Source organism: Vulpes lagopus, chromosome 3, assembly GCF_018345385.1.
Source record: "Vulpes lagopus strain Blue_001 chromosome 3, ASM1834538v1, whole genome shotgun sequence".
In the NCBI taxonomy this organism is placed as follows: Eukaryota; Metazoa; Chordata; class Mammalia; order Carnivora; family Canidae; genus Vulpes; species Vulpes lagopus.
Genome location: NC_054826.1, coordinates 143045066 through 143063147, shown reverse-complemented (window position 1 = coordinate 143063147; position 18082 = coordinate 143045066). Strand labels below are relative to the sequence as shown.

The following is an 18082-nucleotide window of genomic DNA, read 5'->3' as shown; positions in this document are numbered from 1 at the left end:
TTCCTTCTTAAAAATCCCTCTTTAGGGACAGTGGGAATGATGTTGAGGATGGTAACATGGATTCAGGATCTTTACATTTATTTATTTATGTTTAAAGATGTTATTTATTTATTCATGAGAGACACAGAGAGAGGGAGACACAGACACAGGCAGAGGGAGAAGCAGGAGAAGCAGGTTCACCACTGGGGAGCCTGATGCAGGACTTGATCCTAGGACTATGGGATCACGACCTGAGTGTAAGGCACACGCTCAACCACTGAGCCACCTAGGAATCCCTGGATTCAGGATCTTAAAATCAACCTTAAAAAAAAAAGATTTTGTTTATTTATTCATAGAGATACAGAGAGAGAGAGAGAGAGAGAGGCAGAGGGAGAAGCAGGCTCCATGCAGGGAGCCCGACATGGGACTCGATCCCAGGTCTCCAGGATCACACCTGGGAATGCAAGCGGCACTAAACTGCTGAGCCACCGGGGCTGCCCAAAATCAGCCCTTTTAGATGTGACTTCTGTAGGTCAATGACAGGAGTCACTGTGTAGCCATCTAAGTTTTCTCATTTATCTTACAAACTTTTTCCTGATACAAAGAAAAATTGTGGGACCTCGGGGAGCTAGACCAGTACTTCTTGGGGCTGCAAAATTTTAAATTGTTACGTAGAAAAACAAAAGGACAAGCCCAACATGCTGACTGATAAGACTATCACAGGGATCATTGTAATCTTGTTCACTAAATCAAAGCTGGAACAGAATGGACGGATAATTCTGTGACCCTATTGATGGATGTTGCTCAAATTCTTAGATGGAAGCACTGGATTCAAGGACGATCCTTCCATTATTAAGCTTTGAGAGTCCCACTGTTTTGTATGCATCGAATGTCACAAGATGGGTAATATTGAAAAGCTGGAGTTTGCTGCCTTTACACCCTTGCATCATCAAAGGCCAAAGAGTTTGGCTGTCGGCAGGGAACAAACGGGGAAGATTAAGACTTTGCTCCCAGCACCCTGGCGCACAGCTCCCCACAAGACCCCAGTAACATCCGTAGAAGGGCAGGACCTGCAGGTCCTCTGCTTTTGCTGGGTCAGGAGCAAGAATTCCCAGAGATCCGGCTCGGGTCCGAGTCCCAGCGCCGGTTACAGCTCGGGGTGCTCCACACTGCCAGAGTCACTCCCAGCCTCGCCAAGCACAGAGCGTCTCCTGCACCCAACACCTAGGTCAGTTCTGAGCGGGGCCACGGCTCACTTCCTCCCGGGTCACTCTCCTGCTTGTTTCCTCTTCCTAGCCAGCAGGTTCCTTTCGCGCAGTCTGTCCTCCACCCCCGGGGGGGGGGGGGATGTGGGGGAGGATGTGTGTGGGGGGAGGAGGTGGAAGGATGTGGGGGGGAAGAGGTGGGGGGCCGGGGGAGGAGGTGGGGGGGCAAGGCCAAGATCGGGCGGGAATGGTGCGTTCAAAGCCTGCGCTAAGGTTAGGAGGTTTCAGACTTTGCAGGGAGCCTCCTTTCTTCGGTCAGAAAGCAAACGGGTGCGCTGCACGGTCGCCTCCGGCCTCCGGGAAAAGTCTCCCAAAGAGATGGAGCCTGACGTCCAGAGTCAGCAAGCAGGGGCTCCTGGAAGGACATCTAGAGCCACGGTCCCCTCTGGGCCCGGCGCGCCGGGGAGACTCGGGGCACCCCCTAGTGGCCGCCCGGCCGCGCCGCTCCGGGCAGGTTGGGGAGAAGGCGGCGCGGCGGGGGCGGGGCATCGGGGCGGGGCATCGCTGCGGTGGGCGGGGCACGGGCGGGGCATCGATGCGGTGGGCGGGGCATCGATGCGGTGGGCGGGGCATCGGGGCGGCGGCGGCGGCGGCGGCGGCGGCGGCGGGGCGGCCATGGCGGAGCCCGCGCGGGAGGAGCTCTCGGCCCTGGCCGCGATTTTCTGCGGGCCGGACGAGTGGGAAGTGCTGAGCCGCTCAGGTGACTGCCCCGCGCCGCAGGGCCCGGGCGTCCTTCCCCTCGCCCCCGGGACTGGGCGGACTGCAGGTCCACGACGGGAGTCCTCCTCCCACGCTCGCGGGGGGCGCGCGGCGGGGCCGGGGCCGCGGGAGGCGGCGGGAGAGCGAGGCGACCGCCGCGGGGAGGGGGGCGGCCTGCTGCTCCCGGCGCCCCGCCCCCCCCCCCCGCGGCCGTGATGCCTGCAGGGCGCGCCGTGCACCGGGCCTGCCCGCCCCCCGCAGTTGGAACCCAGCCGCCCCGAGTTGCGTTTCGCCCTCTGTAGCTCGGGCGCGCGTCCTGGGCGCCCGGTTCTCGGTCTCCGAGGGCGCCCCCGCGAGTCCCGGGACCCCAGCGCCCCCTCCCGGGACCGTGCGTCTGCGGTCCGCGCGGCGCCCGCTCCGAGCCTCTGCTCCGTGACGTTTCCGGGGGGTCTGCCCGTCTCTGGCGTTCTCTGCTCCGCCGAAAGGCGGCGGCCGGGCCGCAGGCTCCGGGGACTCGGTCCGGGTCCGGCTGCCCCGCACGCCCGTGCCCTCTAGGGGCTTACAGTCTAGCGGGGTTCTTTTGGCTCTTTTTTCAATGATAGTTAAAGGTATTCTGGCCCTGCCTGTGACTTCCAGTAAGTAAAAACCAGGACTGCAGGTGATGGAAAAAAGCGCGGTGATGCAGGCAATTTTCCATTTTCACTTATTTTTTAGATATATTATGTAAACCTTTTGGCACGGGATTTAGCCTTTTGTTATTTTATTTATTCATGAGAGACAGAGACACAGGCAGAGGGAGAAGCAGGCTCCACGCAGGGAGCCCGACGTGGGACTCGATCCCGGGTCTCCAGGATCACGCCCCGGGCTGAAGGCCGCGCTAACCACTGAGCCACCCGGGGGCTGCCCTAGCCTTACGTTATGTTTCAGCAACTATTGAAATTGCTGGGGATCCCTGGGTGGCGCAGCGGTTTGGCGCCTGCCTTTGGCCCAGGGCGCGATCCTGGAGACCCGGGATCAAATCCCACGTCAGGCTCCCGGTGCACAGAGCCTGCTTCTCCCTCTGCCTGTGTCTCTGCCTCTCTCTCTCTCACTGTGTTGCCTATCATAAATAAAATAAAAAATAAAAAAAAAAAAAAAAGAAATTGCTTTTCTGACCATCCGTTGGTTGACCTTTAAGAAAGTAGTCTAAAAAATATTCTGGGTGTTGTGAGAAAACTGTCTAGGACTTAGATGGGTTTCATGGTATCATTTGGTTGCTTATTCACACAGGAAGCCAGATTTGGACCTTTTCATTGGTTCTTCTTGCATCACCTGTGGTCAGGTGACCACTGTTTTGTTCCAGACACTGCCAGCCAATTCCAGTAATGGAGCTGTTTCTTTTTCAGTGCCTAGCCTGTCAAACTGTCCTCGACAATCCATAGGAAATAATTTATTTTTAGTGTTTTCTTGTCACCCCTCTTCTGATTGGATAGCATTCATAATTCTGCATCATCTTATTCACTGTCACCATGTCTTTCTTTACTGATAATTACTTCTGCCTGAAGGCAGGCTATTTGGGAGATCATCAGTTTTTCTAAATTCTTTCATAACGGCTCAATTGGAATGTCTCGGAAAATTGAACGCATGATTTCCCATTACACCTTAAAGAGGACGGAGTGGTAGTGAGCTGGGTCGGGAGTACATCGCTCAGCCTAAGATACTACTGAGGGGTCAGAGAAAAACCTAAACAAGTAACCCTAGAAAGAAAGAGAGCAGTTTCTTAATAGCGAGAACACTGTGGACCCTTTATCTGCTGTTAAATTGAGCGTGACTTTCAAGCCATGCCTCCTAATTAATTTAATTCAGCGTTCTGGCATCAATAAGTAATTGAATTATAAAAGAATTCAGTGTAACAACTTAGGACATTTTGTTGCTGAAAGGTTCATTGGAGAATAGAACAATTCATTGATTGAAATAGGGTTGTTTGATGTTCACAACTGGGAATTAAGGGTAAGGTAAGGCCTTCTTTAATAGACCACGATAAACATACAGTGGGCTACTGGCTGCCATTCTCTGGGTCACTGTCGGCCTGGGGTGGAGGATATGAAATTGATACCAGAACATTCTTAACACCATCAGTTCCTTTCTGGCCTCCCCACAAATAATGCATCTCTTTGTTCCTCCTGGAATCAGGAGAATATTGTGGGATATTGTGGGTTGGATTGCATTTCTGGTTTGAGGTTGCCCAGGAAGGGTTAGGCTGCCTGCCCAAGGGTCAGCTATTAAGGCCATAAGATTGAAGAGGCTGACTAATTAGAATCAGAGTTGGGCTAATTTGTGCTGGGAACTAAGCACATGGCCTCTTTACAATGGTTATAGTAAGCTTATAGTAAGAGGATCCAGTATAACTGTCTCTTATGGGTACAAATTATGCAACCCCCCACACTGCTATCTACTAGGAAAGGCTGTGGGGTAGACCAAATCCAAAATATTTTACCCCTTTAATGAGGTCACCTTCCATGTACCTGATACTTCATATGCATCTTACTTGATGAGGAGTACTCTTAGCTTTGTTTTATAGAGAAGTTAACAGATGCTCAGGCTGGTTAAGTAACCACCAGGCACCAGAATGTATGGACCTTTGTACTGTATCATACTCCTTGATAGAGATGGGGCTGTTGCATGAGGAAAAGAATTCTTAGCAAGGATAACACTTGTGAAAGAGCATTAATGATCACTCAGAGAAAGGAGATGGGTATCACCCAACTTATATTCAGAGTAATTCTGAAGGGGAGTGTGTGGACATGCTTACATATGCACACCTATCAGATGAAATTGATATTGTTATAAATCTTCACTTCCTTGATGAGGGAGTTGGGGGGGGTCACAGGTTATATTGCTGTAGTCAGTGCTCTTTATCTGTGGAGTTGTATTTCTGGAAATTATCTTGCAGATCAAAAAGTTGTAAAATGGAAGGCATATAAGACTAAATATCATATAGTGTGTTTGCACAGTAGCTTCAGAGTGAGTTTTTGTATTCTGCTAACACTCATGTTCAGATTGGATTGGGCCCTCTTGCAAAATCAATCATGACTGTCACCCTCTGACCCCTCTAAATCTGCTCAGCTCTGTTTCCTGCTGATTGTCAGTACTGTGCTCACCTGTGTAAAACCAATTCAGCCTTGAACTTGACTTCTAACGGATCAGATTGTCACTTTTAGCTTTACTTATTTTTAGTTTTCCTTTTGCTTTTTTTCCTCTAACCGCATTTTAAACACATATAAAAATCCAGCCATAACATAGAAACCAGCATGAGTGGATGCATACTCATGGTGAGCTGCCCGGGAGCAAGAGGAAAGAAAGCCCTATGCAATGATGTAGAAGAGGGGATTGGGGCTTCTTCATGATTTTTTGAGCAAAGGCTTACTCTGATGATATCTAAACATTGCGAAAAACAAAACACAAAACCCTAAAAAACCCTAAAAAACAACAAAAAACCCAAAACCCAAACAAAACCCAAAAACACACAAGTAAAAGGAAAGTCAGTTGTATATGGTTTCTTAATGGATGCTAAATGAATCTTGAAGAATTTGTTCTATTAAATTGTTTACATTTTCTAATATCTTCTGTTAATTGGAGAGCATTTATTAAGTTCCTCTTGTGTGACCATGAAGTAGGGGAAATCCTTAAAAATAACATTGCTGTGGAATTGGGGGTTCAGTTCAGTTTCTCTAGTTTGAATTTTTGTTGTGTGGAGTGTGGTTAAGTGTGTAATTTCTTTCATATACTTGCAAGGAAGAATAAGGTTTTTTTTTTTTTTTTTTTTTTTTTATGATAGTCACAGAGAGAGAGAGAGGCAGAGACACAGGCGGAGGGAGAAGCAGGCTCCATGCACCGGGAGCCTGATGTGGGACTCGATCCTGGGTCTCCAGGATCGCGCCCTGGGCCAAAGGCAGGCGCCAAACCACTGCGCCACCCAGGGATCCCAAGAATAAGGTTTGAAACCTATTTTAGTTAGTGTTTTATTTATGAGATTAATGCACTTATTATAAGGCAGAGTGACTTAAAAAAAAAAAAAAACAACTAGGGAATTTATATGTGAATTTCAACCAGAAGCAAGATCTTTTGGTAACATCTTTAGATTAAAATAGTCTTGGAACTTATGAAATTTTAGTTTTCTAGGGGAAACATAAGTTTTCTTGGGCTTAGATGTTTATTGACAAAGATGAATTTGTTAAACTTAATGAGTTTTTTGAGGTCGGCGGGGGTGGGCAAAGATTAGCATTAGATTTAGAGCATGATTACTTTTGTTAATCACTCTTTCTAAGCCAATAATCTTAAAGCAGATAGAGGCAACTTTGTTTTTTTTGTGTGTGTGTGTGTGTTTTTTTTAATGAAAAAATCAGATTGACAGTGCATGTGGTTACATGAAAAATTCTGATGTGAGAAAGAGCCAGTTTAGTTGCATGTACAAACTAAGGCAGATATGAAATGGAAGTGTAATATACATACTTCTAGAGTTTTAGGGAGAAAATGAGTTTTTAAAAGAATGTATAGTTTTATTACATTAAATATCAGCAGAATGGGGTACGTTATTAGGTTTTTCATTTTCCTATAGAAATAACATTATTTTTTGTAATGTTAGTTTGTAGCCCTTGTGTGTGTGTGTGTGTGTGTGCGTGTGTTGTGAAGGAGAAATGGGCAGAGAATCACTGTCTCAGAGAAGACCAATTAGGAAGAATGTTAATCCTTTCCTTTCCAATTCTTGAATGAATCAAAGCAATTTTTCTTCTAAACATATAACTAATAATTTTGCAATTTTCTAAGGCAAAAGTAAGGATCTCCCATTGCTTTTTCTTTCTCTCTCTCTCTCTCTCTCTCTCTTTTTTTTTTTGAGAGAGAGTGCAAGTGTGAGGGAAGGGAAAGGGAGAGTGAGAATCCCAAGCAGGCTCCATACCCCGCATGAAGCCCAATGGGGAGCTTGCTCTCACCACCCCGAGATGATGACTTGAGCCAAAATACAAAGCTGGACACCCAACCAACTGAGCCACCCAGGTGCCCCTCTCCCTTGTTTTCTATTTGTGGACTAGGACCAGAAAATTACTAAGAGAGAAAAATGATAATTGGTAAGAAATTGAAAGCCAGCTCAATAACCTTTTCATACTTTCTCCCTGGACTGCCTGTTTCTGTCAGCTCGTTATCTGCACTGGGGAGGACCAGGTGGGTACTTGAATGGCAGAGACTGGAGAACACTGTGGGTTTCAGGGTTTTGATCAGAAAGGGAGTCTTGCTTGAAGGGAAAAGTTTCCACTGTATTAGTTTCCTGTGGCTGCTATATCCAATTTCCAAAAATGTGGTGGCCTAAAATAACATGTATTTTTCTCTCTTGTAGTCCTGAAGGTCAGAAACCTGAAATTGGTTCCACTGGGCTGAAAGCCAGTGGTCAGCAAGGCTGTGTTCCCCCTGGGGGCTCTGGGGGAGAATCTACAAAGAAGTAGAGCCTTTTCCAGCTTCTAGAGCTGCATTTCTTGCACCCTTTTGCTCATGATCCTTCTCTGTCTTCAAAGCTTGCAGCATAGCTTCTGACTTCAGAGATTACATTACCTTTTGTAGTACAGTCTCCCTCTGCCTTGCTCTTATAAGGACACTTGTGATTACATTTAGGGCCCATCTCAGAATCATTAACCTAATCACATCTGCAAAAGGCCCTTTTGCTGTGTTCTGGGGATTAGGACATCTTTGGGCCATTATTTAGCTTACCACAGGTAGCAAGGACTTGTGCACCTGTGAGCCCCATGTTTACAAACTAGCTCTCAGAGCTGTAGAGCCATAAAATTGAAAAGTTTCTTATAACTTGTAAAATTGTTTCTTGGCTGTTGTCTAAAAAGAAAATTGAGATATTCCAGTGGCGAAGAAAATAGTTCATTTGTTTCAGCTATAATACTTCTGATATGAAAGTACTGGAAAATAAGTTCAAAGTACCATGGGAATCATAAGACAGATTTTAAAGAGGTGATGTTTGTTGAATGATGAATGTATGACAATACATTGTCTCCCCTTGAGGGAGAAAGTGGGCTCCCTAAAGGATTTTTGGAGAGTTTATTCAGCCTAATGGTCATACGTTGTCTGTAGGTGTATTTATAATGCCCATTTCACAGTGAAATGTACTAATCTAACTTACATATAGGGACCGTATTTAATAATAAAATATTTTAAAAAATAAGGAACTGGATAGAAGAAAGAAGGGTTTTGAGAAACATGATGGATTGTAGAGGAGTGCACTAAGTAAGTTAGGTTTGGAAAATTTTTCTTTATACAGTACCCATTTTACTTCTGTAAACACATTTCAGTTGTATCATGTTAATATGGCCTTTAAAGTATGATGGTCACTGTGTTTCTGGATGGTGTCTTAAAATAGTGTTTTGCAGCTGATACTGAAGAGTCTGTTAAAAACACAACAACAGAAACCTTTTCATAGCAGATGTGTTTGGTCCTGTGTGAATCAATGTCTGTAAGAACAGCTTTTATATAAATGGAATCAGATGGCTAGAAAGCCATTTTAATGTTCTGTTTAGTTCTTTCAAGGGGGACACATTCAGGTTCCAGTTGTTGAGGCTGTTGAGCAGCAACCGAGGTATGAAAATGAGAAAGGTTTGCCTGCCTCTCTTGTGAAGGAGAATGGAACAAGGGCTTGTGGAGAAAGAAGTAGGGGTAGAGAGAGGCAAGTTAGCTTCAAAGAGATTCGTCTGCACCCAGTTCTGTTCTACTCTGCTCTTCTGATCTGTGTGCTTCTGCCCCCTGCAGAATGAATCAGCCTGACGTTTTATCAACTTTTTGAAAAGTGGGGTGAAGTGGTGTGGAACACATCAGAGGGGTGAAGTCGAGCAAATCTGAAAGAGAGCAGTGTTTCATCTCCTATCCTGTGTGTGCTTTCCCCCTCCTCCTCATGGAGCCAGAAAGGGCTGAATTGATGTCAGCCCCATTTTAGTTCATCTTGTTACCTTCATGTTACACTGATACTAATATATTTGAAGTAGAAAAGAGTGGGGCCAGGCAGTTACTGTCTCATGCACAGTCATCAGTTTCTCTGGCCCTGCAACCACACAGCATTCCAGTGTTTGCTTTGACTTGGATTTGCCACAAAATGACCTTCCTTAGATGTACTGTATAACTTTTAATTACTGATTGTATTTTTTTGCAACACTCTGAACATTATTGTGAGTTCATTAAGAGTTTCCAGAATTAGAACTAAGTGTGGGTAGAAAAAAATTTTGTGATGAGAAATCGAGGGTCCCTGGGTGGGTTAGTCAGTTGTCTACCTTCAACTCAGGTCATGATCCCAGAGTCCTGGGATTGAACCCCTCGTTGGGATTCCTGCTCAATAGGGAGTCTGCTTCTCCCTCTGCTCCTCACCCCGCTTGTGCTCTCTCTCTTGTTCTCTCTTTCAAGTAAATAAATAAAATCTTGAGAGAGAGAGAGAGAGAAAGCCTTCTGGTAAACCTGAATAGAAATGGGGCAAAAGTGCAAATGCTAAAGAAGCCCCGAGTGCTGGTATTTAGAAGCCCATGAATATGGGTAAGATTGAAGGAGATCTGTAAATCACAGCTCTCTTGGTATTATGTGTCTATTTGTAAGATATCTCCAGTTTTGTCATGAATCCTAAATTCTCATTGAAAACAAAAATCTTAACTTCTTGGTGTGCCATTCAAATTGAATTATGTATAGCTAATCATTATTTTTCGATGCTTTCCAGAAACAGATGGGACGGTATTCAGAATTCTCACAAAAGCCGAAGGACTTACGGGTGCGGATGTCCCTTTAGAATTGGTGTTCCATTTGCCGGTCAATTACCCTTCGTGTCTACCTGGTATCTCAGTTCACTCCAAACACTTGACCCGGGCCCAGTCCATGACTGTGAAAGAGAAATTACTTAAGCAAGCAGAGAACCTTTTGTCGGAACCTATGATTCACGAGTTGGTTCTTTGGATTCAGCAGAATCTCAGGCACATCCTCAACCAACTAGAAACTGGAAGTGGCAGTGAAAAGTGTACTTTTGCAACAGGCATGACCGTGGATGATGGACTGTGGATAACTCTTTTGCATTTAGATCACATGAGAGCAAAGACCAAGTATGTCAAAACTGTTGAGAAGTGGGCTTCCGATTTAAAGCTGACAGGAAGACTGATGTTCATGGGTAAAATAATACTGATTTTACTGCAAGGAGACAGAAGCAATATCAAGGTGCCAAAAATTTTAACATTGAATATGAATTTGGCTATTTTCTGTAAAATGGTGTGTCTATAAGTGTGTTTTGTGACCATGGGACAAATTAATCATTAAGATGTTAATTGATCTCTATTTTTTAAAGAATGTCTCTAACTTCTAATTATGACTACAAACTTGCAAAGCTTGAAGAATAAGTGGATATTTAAAATATTATTCCACATGATGAAAGTGATAGATCATAAGAAAATCTCTGTGGTGCATGAATGTTTGTTTCTGTAATTAGCTTTGAGCCTCAACTTTATAAATGTGCACTAAGAGTTCGTGCATATTTAGATTTTATTCCTCAAGAACAGCAAAGTATATCTGTTTATGAGTAGTATGTAAAAGTTTTAACTTTTTGTCAGTTAAAAACACATTCTGATGCTTTAATTTGGCTTCCATAATACCTGGAAAGAGGAGCTTGTTCCCCCTAACCAGGATTTAGTGTTAGTGGAAGTAGCATCATTAAGGCTGTCAGCTTGTCACCTCCTACCTAACTTTTGCTTTCCACCTGACTTGTCTCAGCAGCTGCTTTCAAAATCATCATCTTCAGATTCTCCAAGTTTGCATTCTCCACTCATCTAACCTGTTTTCTGTGGGACCAGACGAGGAAAGCTGCTTATTATATTTTAAATCTTGAAAGCACTACAAATCACTTAATAGGTTTTATGCTTTCAGATGGGTTGGGTCAAGAATACTTACAATTGAATTTATTCAAAACAGATTTAGCTTGCACAACCTATAATCTGAAAGATTTGTAGAATAACTAGCTTTTTCAGGATGGGCGCTTATCACAATACTTATTTGCCATTTGGTTAACCAGATTAGTGTTGGGGTTATAGCTCTAGATGCCACAAATAATTAAAGTTTAAATCTTAGTTTGAGGTCTGACCAAAATACCAGATATGCAAGGTGATTTATAGTATATGTATAAAACTTGACATTTCGGGTAAACTACTGGCTAACAAAATGAATACAAATTAATTTCCTTGTTCATATTTCCCTGAAAGGCTCAGATTTTTCTTTAGGCCAGCTCAGGAATGGTAGGCTAAGTGCAGCTGTTTTGCAGATGTTGTTACTCAGATTGGATCCATCAGTTAATTAACAAGTATTTATTCATATGACTAGAACTTTGCTAATGTAGAGAAATTACACTTTTTATTTTTTTTATTATTTTTTTTTTTTAATTTTTATTTATTTATGGTAGTCACACAGAGAGAGAGAGAGAGAGAGAGAGAGGCAGAGACACAGGCAGAGGGAGAAGCAGGCTCCATGCACCGGGAGCCCGATGTGGGATTCGATCCCGGGTCTCCAGGATCGCGCCCTGGGCCAAAGGCAGGCGCCAAACCGCTGCGCCACCCAGGGATCCCTACACTTTTTATTTTTATTTTTTTATTTTTTTTTTAAATTTATTTATTCATGAAAGACACAGAGAAAGAGAGAGGCAGAGGGAGAAGCAGGCTCCATGCAGGAAGCCCGATGTGGGTCTCAATCCCGGGACTCCAGGATCACGCCCTGGGCTGAAGGCAGATGCTCAACTGCTGAGCCACCCCGGCATCCTGAAATTACATTTTTTAAAGAGTTTTTTTAAAAAAAGATTTTATTTATTCATGAGAGACACAGAGAGAGAAGCAGAGACATAGGCAGAGGGAGAAGCAGGCTCCCTGTGGAAAACCCAATGCAGGACTTTATCCCAGGACCCCCGGATCATGCTCTGAGCCAAAGGCAGATGCTCAACCACTGAGCCACCCAGGCATCCCTATTGTGTTTTCTTTTTTATGAGCTTTCCCTAAAACACTATTTAATGTAAATATCTTGGTTAGATTTTTAAAGATTGTACATCAGGATTGAGAATTGGAGGTACATATTTATAGATACCATCCAATTTGAATGGTTAGTGCTGTGTGCCTATTATCTTTTTTCAGGCACAGACATAGTAATAATACTGCCAGTAGATGTACTATTTTTTTTTAAGATTTTTACTCATTTATTCATGAGAGACAGAGAGAGAGAGAGGCAGAGACACAGGCAGAGGGAGAAGCAGGCTACATACAGGGAGCCCGATGTGGAACTCGATCCTAGGACTCCAGGATCACGCCCTGGGCTGAAGGCAAGAGCCAAACCACTGAGCCACCCAGGGATCCCCTGGCTGTACTATTAATTGTGCCATAGCACTCTGTGCCAGCCTGTCCTCTGAGTGCTTTGCATGTATTAACTCATTTAATCATCACAGCTTCCCATAAGGTGGGTGCCGTTCTGAGTACTGTTTTATGGAGTAGGTTCCTGAGGCACAGAGGGCTTAGATAACCAGCCTGGAATCAGATTCAGGAGGCCACGCAGTCCAGATTTAAACCTGTGTAGTTTGATGGCCTCCTTCAACCAGCACATTCTTCTGCCTAGAATAGAAAGACACTGTAGCCCTCTTCCTGCTTGATTCAGAGAGTACTCCAGGCAGGAAAATAACCCTGCAGGCCCATGGCTCCTTTAAAACTAGGACTTGGAGATTCAGAGTAAGATATGTATTTAATGTACTGATTTATCATTTAGGAGTACCTGATTCTTCAGAAAACCTCCAAAGTAGATGTGGACTCAAGTGGAAAGAAATGCAAAGAGAAAATGATTAGTGTACTGTTTGAAACAAAAGTACAGACAGAACACAAAAGGTATAATTTAGTACGATTGCAGATGGAAAAGTAACTGAATCGATAATTATACTCTGACAAATCTAGGCATATTCATGAGTTTCTCTTGTATAATGCAGGTTTCTGGCATTTGAAGTCAAAGAGTATTCATCGTTGGATGAGTTACAAAAGGAATTTGAAACTGCAGGACTTAAGAAGCTTTTCTCCGAATTTGTTCTCGGGCTGGTAAAATGAAATGGAAGACAGGAATCTTTTAGTAAGACAGCAGTGGTTTTTTGTTTTGTTTTGTTTTGTGTTTTACATTGGATTTTGGGAATGGCTAATTGAAATCCTCGTAAGGGAACAATTTTAAAGTTTCTCTGAAGCAAAATGATAGACACCGTTCTAACTTTGGGAACAAAGGCCCATCTTGTTTATGGACTATTAAACAGTAAAAACACCCAAGTATTCTAATTTTTGCCAGTAAAGGCTAGGTTCAATAGAAGGAGCGTTATTTGAAAGATAAATATAAAATGATGATGGTAAATGAGCTCTTGTGATTATATAGAGGATTTGTTTGGAACTGTGCAATTTTCTGGCCAATTTTCTTGTAATTAAATGAATTTTTTAAAGATTTGTTTTCATGTTTACTTTTTTCATGTTTATATTTTTAGCTTTTGATCACGATTTTCCTCCGTTCAGCTTATTATGTCTAATGTTTTAAGTTGAATGTTAAGAAAAATACAACACTGATTTCTTTGTGAAAGTGCATAAACTGTTAGTTTAAATACAAACCAAAGAAGTTCTATAGAACTTGATTTTTGGTCACTTTCTTTGGGGTCCCAGATAGCATGGTACTTGTCAGCTATAGGACTAGAGAGCCAATTTAAATAATAATACTTATAATAACAAATATTTATTATTATAAATATAATTTTTAAATTATTATTGTGAGAGGGACACAGAGGGAGAGGGAGAGAAAGAATCTTAAAGCAGGCTTCATGCCCAGCGTTTTTTTTTTTTTATAATGAATAAATTTATTGTCTTACAAATATCATTGTCTAGAAATATGGGAATACAAGAAAAAAGATATTTGCAGTCAGGTGTCTGGTGGTCAACAGCCAGTACAATTCATAAAGGGGGAAAACCAAAGATTTCAAACCCACGTGACAAATTCTTCCTAACAGGTGTTAAAGCTTTTAACCCAAAAGGTTTGTGTTTTCAAGCACATTGCAAAGGATCAAGGATTTATAATTAACACTGATTCATTGTCACTGAATGTTTATAATACCACTTCGACTAGAGAGGTACATGATACGAAGCACAGTTGAATTGTTACAGAGGGGCTTGATGTTACTACTAATATGATCTGAGCCGAAATCGAGTCAGATGCTTAACCAACTGAGCCACCAGGTTCCCCTTAAAATAATTTTTGGAAAAACTTACCTTCTGGTTTTACAAGGGAAGAAATGTTTTACATAAAATGAACTTGACTTGTTGGATGGAGGAAATGATATAGAGATTACTATTTTTTCTTTCTTTTTTTTATATGAGAGAGAGAGAGTAAGCACAAATGGGGAGGAGGGGCAGAGGGAGAGGAAGAAGCATTCTCCCAGCTGAGCAGGGAGCCTGATGTGGGGCTCCATCCCAGGACCCTGGGATCATGATCTGAGCCAAAGGCAGATGCATAACCGACTGAGCCACCCAGAGACCCTTAGATACTATTTTTTATTTCTTAGGAAATATGTTGAAGTATGATATCTTAAAATATATTTTATTTATTACAACCTAAGGAAGAAAGAAGCCATAAAATAAAAGCTTGTATTACAATCTGTAACAAAAATGTAAGGAGGCATTTATGTTTGAGAAAGGGTATTTGTGTTCATAAAATCAATTGTGCTTCCAAAATAAAGGGCCAAGTGATGGAGGAAAGGCTATGCAAATCGCTTTCACTGCATCTATGAAGTACAATGAGGTCATTATAAAATCATAACTGATGGGAGACATAAGTGAGGAAATGTTGCAGCATGCGGGTAGTGTTTCTTGACTGTGCTGCTCTGGGGCCACAGTGGCTCAATCTGATTGTACCCTTATAATTTAATTATATCTACCTATTGATCATTTTATGGGGTTCTACTGAGGGAGATTTTTGGTTCATTTTACCTCATTCCAGAGTGTTAATGATTTTTTTCTTAGAGAACTGATAAATGTAGTTGGGTTGTTCTATGGGAATAGCATATGGCAAGGAGAAGCTAGGCTACTGGTATGCTAAACTGAAAATAGGCTTGAAAATTTGGGGCTGGTCATTATTACCATTTCATTTGATTTACTAAACAGGGAGATTAAAAATTATTGCCATCAAGGCTGTAACAGTAGAAAAGAAGGAGGAGGCTGATCTGAATTTATTCACAACAGAACTGCTAGTCCTTTATTTATTTTATCTTGAATCTTCTCTGTTCAGATGTTTTCCACAGCATACTTTGTGGTTCTCCTCCAAACTTTCATCTTCAGATTTGATCCTGTACCCCTAGAGAAAAACTTGAATCAGGCAAAATTGAATGTTGGTAGTGACTTTCTCCAAATTAATTAAATTTCTTTTTGCTAAAATTATGTTTAAAAAGTATTGTTATGATTACTTTCTTGGATGAATACATCTGAGTCTTTCACAAATATATATATCAATGCAAAACTAAACTTGACAGAGACATACATAAATTTAATTTGACCATCTCTGAATAAAAGATAATTTAAAATTATCAAAAAGTCTGTAAGAGTCTCTTTGGTATTTTATTAACTTTAGAGGGAGAGAATTGTTTTCATTGATATTTTTGCTTCAAACTCTGATGGTTTATTTTCAGCTTGAGGAACTTATGAAAAGATAATTAGAACTTCTGGAAGATAGAAGAGGTGAGGCCAAAGGCTGGGACTCCTGAAGGATTATCATAAGAGTAAGACCGAAGTATAAATGAACTAATTGTCCTAATACTACAGCTAAATGTTGATGATTCTGTTAGGTCCAGGAAGTCTTAAACTTTGATTTTTGGATTAAGGTAATCCATAATTCTAATGCCCCCATATCCTCCAAATCTTTGGAGGAAGGTAACATTATTCTAGGTGTCAAATTTTATCTGTGAGTAATTTTAAAATTCAATATCAAGCGAATAATCAGATATAATTGGACTCATGAAGAGAAGATACTATCAGCAAGAAATAACAGAAACAATAGACAATAGAAACAGACCCATGAGGACTCTACATGCTGAAATTATTAGACCTAGATCATGAAACAGTTATGCTTAGTATGTTTCAGTAGATAAAAGCCAAACTTGGAGCTGTTATTAGAAACTGTAAGAGGTGACATGGTATACTTATATTTGCAAAACAACAAAACAAAAAACAGAAATTCTGAAACTGAAAAATATAAAAATTAAAGGGATGGTTAATTACTTAAAGTCCATTTAGGAAATCAGAAACCAGCAAAGGTATTTCAAACAGTGAATTTAATGCAGGAATTGGTTAGAAGGCTGGAAAAGCAAAAGGGAAAAGGAATGACACTGGATGACAGGAAAACAAAAAAAAAAAAACAGGGATGGGTGATTTCCTTAGAGTTCAGAAATTGCCAAAAGTATGTACCTGTTGCTGCACTTTAAAACCTGTTGTAATTGGTCCCAGATCTGCTAAAATGATGCTCCCTGGGCCAGAGCTAAAACTGTTTATAGGTACTATCCCTGGGCTGTTGAAGTTGCCATTTGCTACCACTGTAGCAAATACCAGCAACTATCACATCACAGTGTTGGAATCTGTGCTGTCTTCAGATTTCTCAGCAGTTCCTCCTATTAACCAAACCCAACAGGAATTCAGCTGGCAAAGGAGTGTGGGAAATGTAGTTTGAATATCCCAACCCAGAAGAACCACAGAATATAGAAGGATGGGTGTGTGTGTGAAGTGAGAGGGGAAACACTTGAGTGCCTATAGCAAGTAACCAGCACAATTTTCCCTTTTAGCTATTAAACATTCTCATATACTCCCTACTCATATTTAACTTTCTGTACAACTATAATTTTATGCTTTCATCTATGCAGATTTAACTATCTTTTTGCGTGCAAAGAGATTTTCACCTTTTTCCCCCAAAGGGGAAAAATAAAGTCCCATCAGTTATTATTATACACACTGGTGTTACTCTTCTAGTTCAGTCACAAATCCCACCTGAATATTCTGTAACCTGAAATGAAACCATAAAAGTGTGCCAACACCAACATCTCCTATATGACTTGAAGGAAGGAAAGGGATGAACTTAAGGTAAGAGGGAAGAAGAAATAGTTAATATATACAAAGATATACAGAACATGCAATGAATAAAATTTTCATGTGTACTTTGGTACTTATTTCTATGCCTGACCATAAAGCTGCAGCTGATATTTATAACTTCTTCTTCTACTCCATTTTTCTTTGCTCATAGTCAGTACTTTCACTGGTTAAGGCTCTCTACCTAGTAGGGTAGCCAAAGCTTCATTCTGGAAAGATCTAAGTCCTCAATAGTTGAGTTGCTTATTAATTTTGACTATTGGTCAAGAAATATTAAGAGGCAACCCAGAGAATTCCTGGACTCCTAACATAGTTCTTGTTGACCTCGTTGTGTATCAGTAAGCCAATTTTGCTGTAATTATCTGGATCAATCACCACAGCCATTATGGGAACCTCTTTCTTTGCTTTTGGTTTAGTGTCATGAGGAGCCTAATATATGCAAGTGTCAGTCTCAACTTCTAATTCATTTGAATCATTTTGTGTGCCCTGGTAGAAATATTCTTTGCATGGGAACTAAGACTGCCAAACCAGTATAGCCCAAGTTTACATAAATGAGAATTAAAAAAATCCGTGAGTGGATTGTTAAATATAATATGGACAGAAATCCATCCTCTTGTTTCCTTGATTTCTAGACCCTTGTATTCTGGTAGTGGGAGAAACACATCTTGTATTGGTCACTGATTCAAAGTACTTATTTACCTTGTATGATAGCACTTCAGCCTTTCAAAATCTTGTCTCCCACCTGGCCAAATAACTGATCTTTTGTAGATGATTATATTATTCTATCAAGCAAGCCACTTCTGGGTGATTTGGTACATGGAAAGACCTATGAATTTCATAGTCACAAGCCCATTGCTACATTTCTTTTGTAGTGAAATGAATTTCTCATTGTGCTCTCACAATGTCTATAATACTATGATTGATAGTATTACAGGAAGGGACTTCTGATTCATATCCAAGATAAGTATT

General features: G+C 41.6%; 1 protein-coding gene across 6 annotated transcripts; it reads left to right on the top strand.

Annotated features, from left to right (window-relative positions):
- The first annotated feature begins 1826 nt into the window (after positions 1–1826).
- Positions 1827–13440, top strand: RWDD3 (RWD domain containing 3). Of its 6 annotated transcripts, none has more exons than XM_041750654.1 (4): positions 1827–1944; positions 9676–10214; positions 12735–12850; positions 12949–13440. In XM_041750654.1, exons 1-4 carry the CDS (start codon positions 1860–1862, stop codon positions 13061–13063), a joined length of 855 nt encoding a protein of 284 aa, XP_041606588.1. In that variant the 5' UTR covers positions 1827–1859; the 3' UTR covers positions 13064–13440. The 6 variants fall into 6 exon arrangements, with proteins under 6 accessions (XP_041606588.1, XP_041606594.1, XP_041606589.1 ...); XM_041750655.1 differs by having other exon boundaries at positions 1829–1944; positions 9682–10214; XM_041750657.1 differs by having other exon boundaries at positions 1835–1944; positions 9676–10163.
- Positions 13441–18082: the final 4642 nt, after the last annotated feature.

Coding starts and splice junctions, on each gene's coding strand:
- RWDD3 (XM_041750654.1), top strand. CDS start 1,860: ATGGCGGAGCCCGCGCGGGAGGAGCTCTCGGCCCTGGCCGCGATTTTC. Junction 1,945..9,675: donor GGAAGTGCTGAGCCGCTCAG/GTGACTGCCCCG, acceptor GATGCTTTCCAG/AAACAGATGGGACGGTATTC. Junction 10,215..12,734: donor TGGCTATTTTCTGTAAAATG/GTGTGTCTATAA, acceptor TTTATCATTTAG/GAGTACCTGATTCTTCAGAA.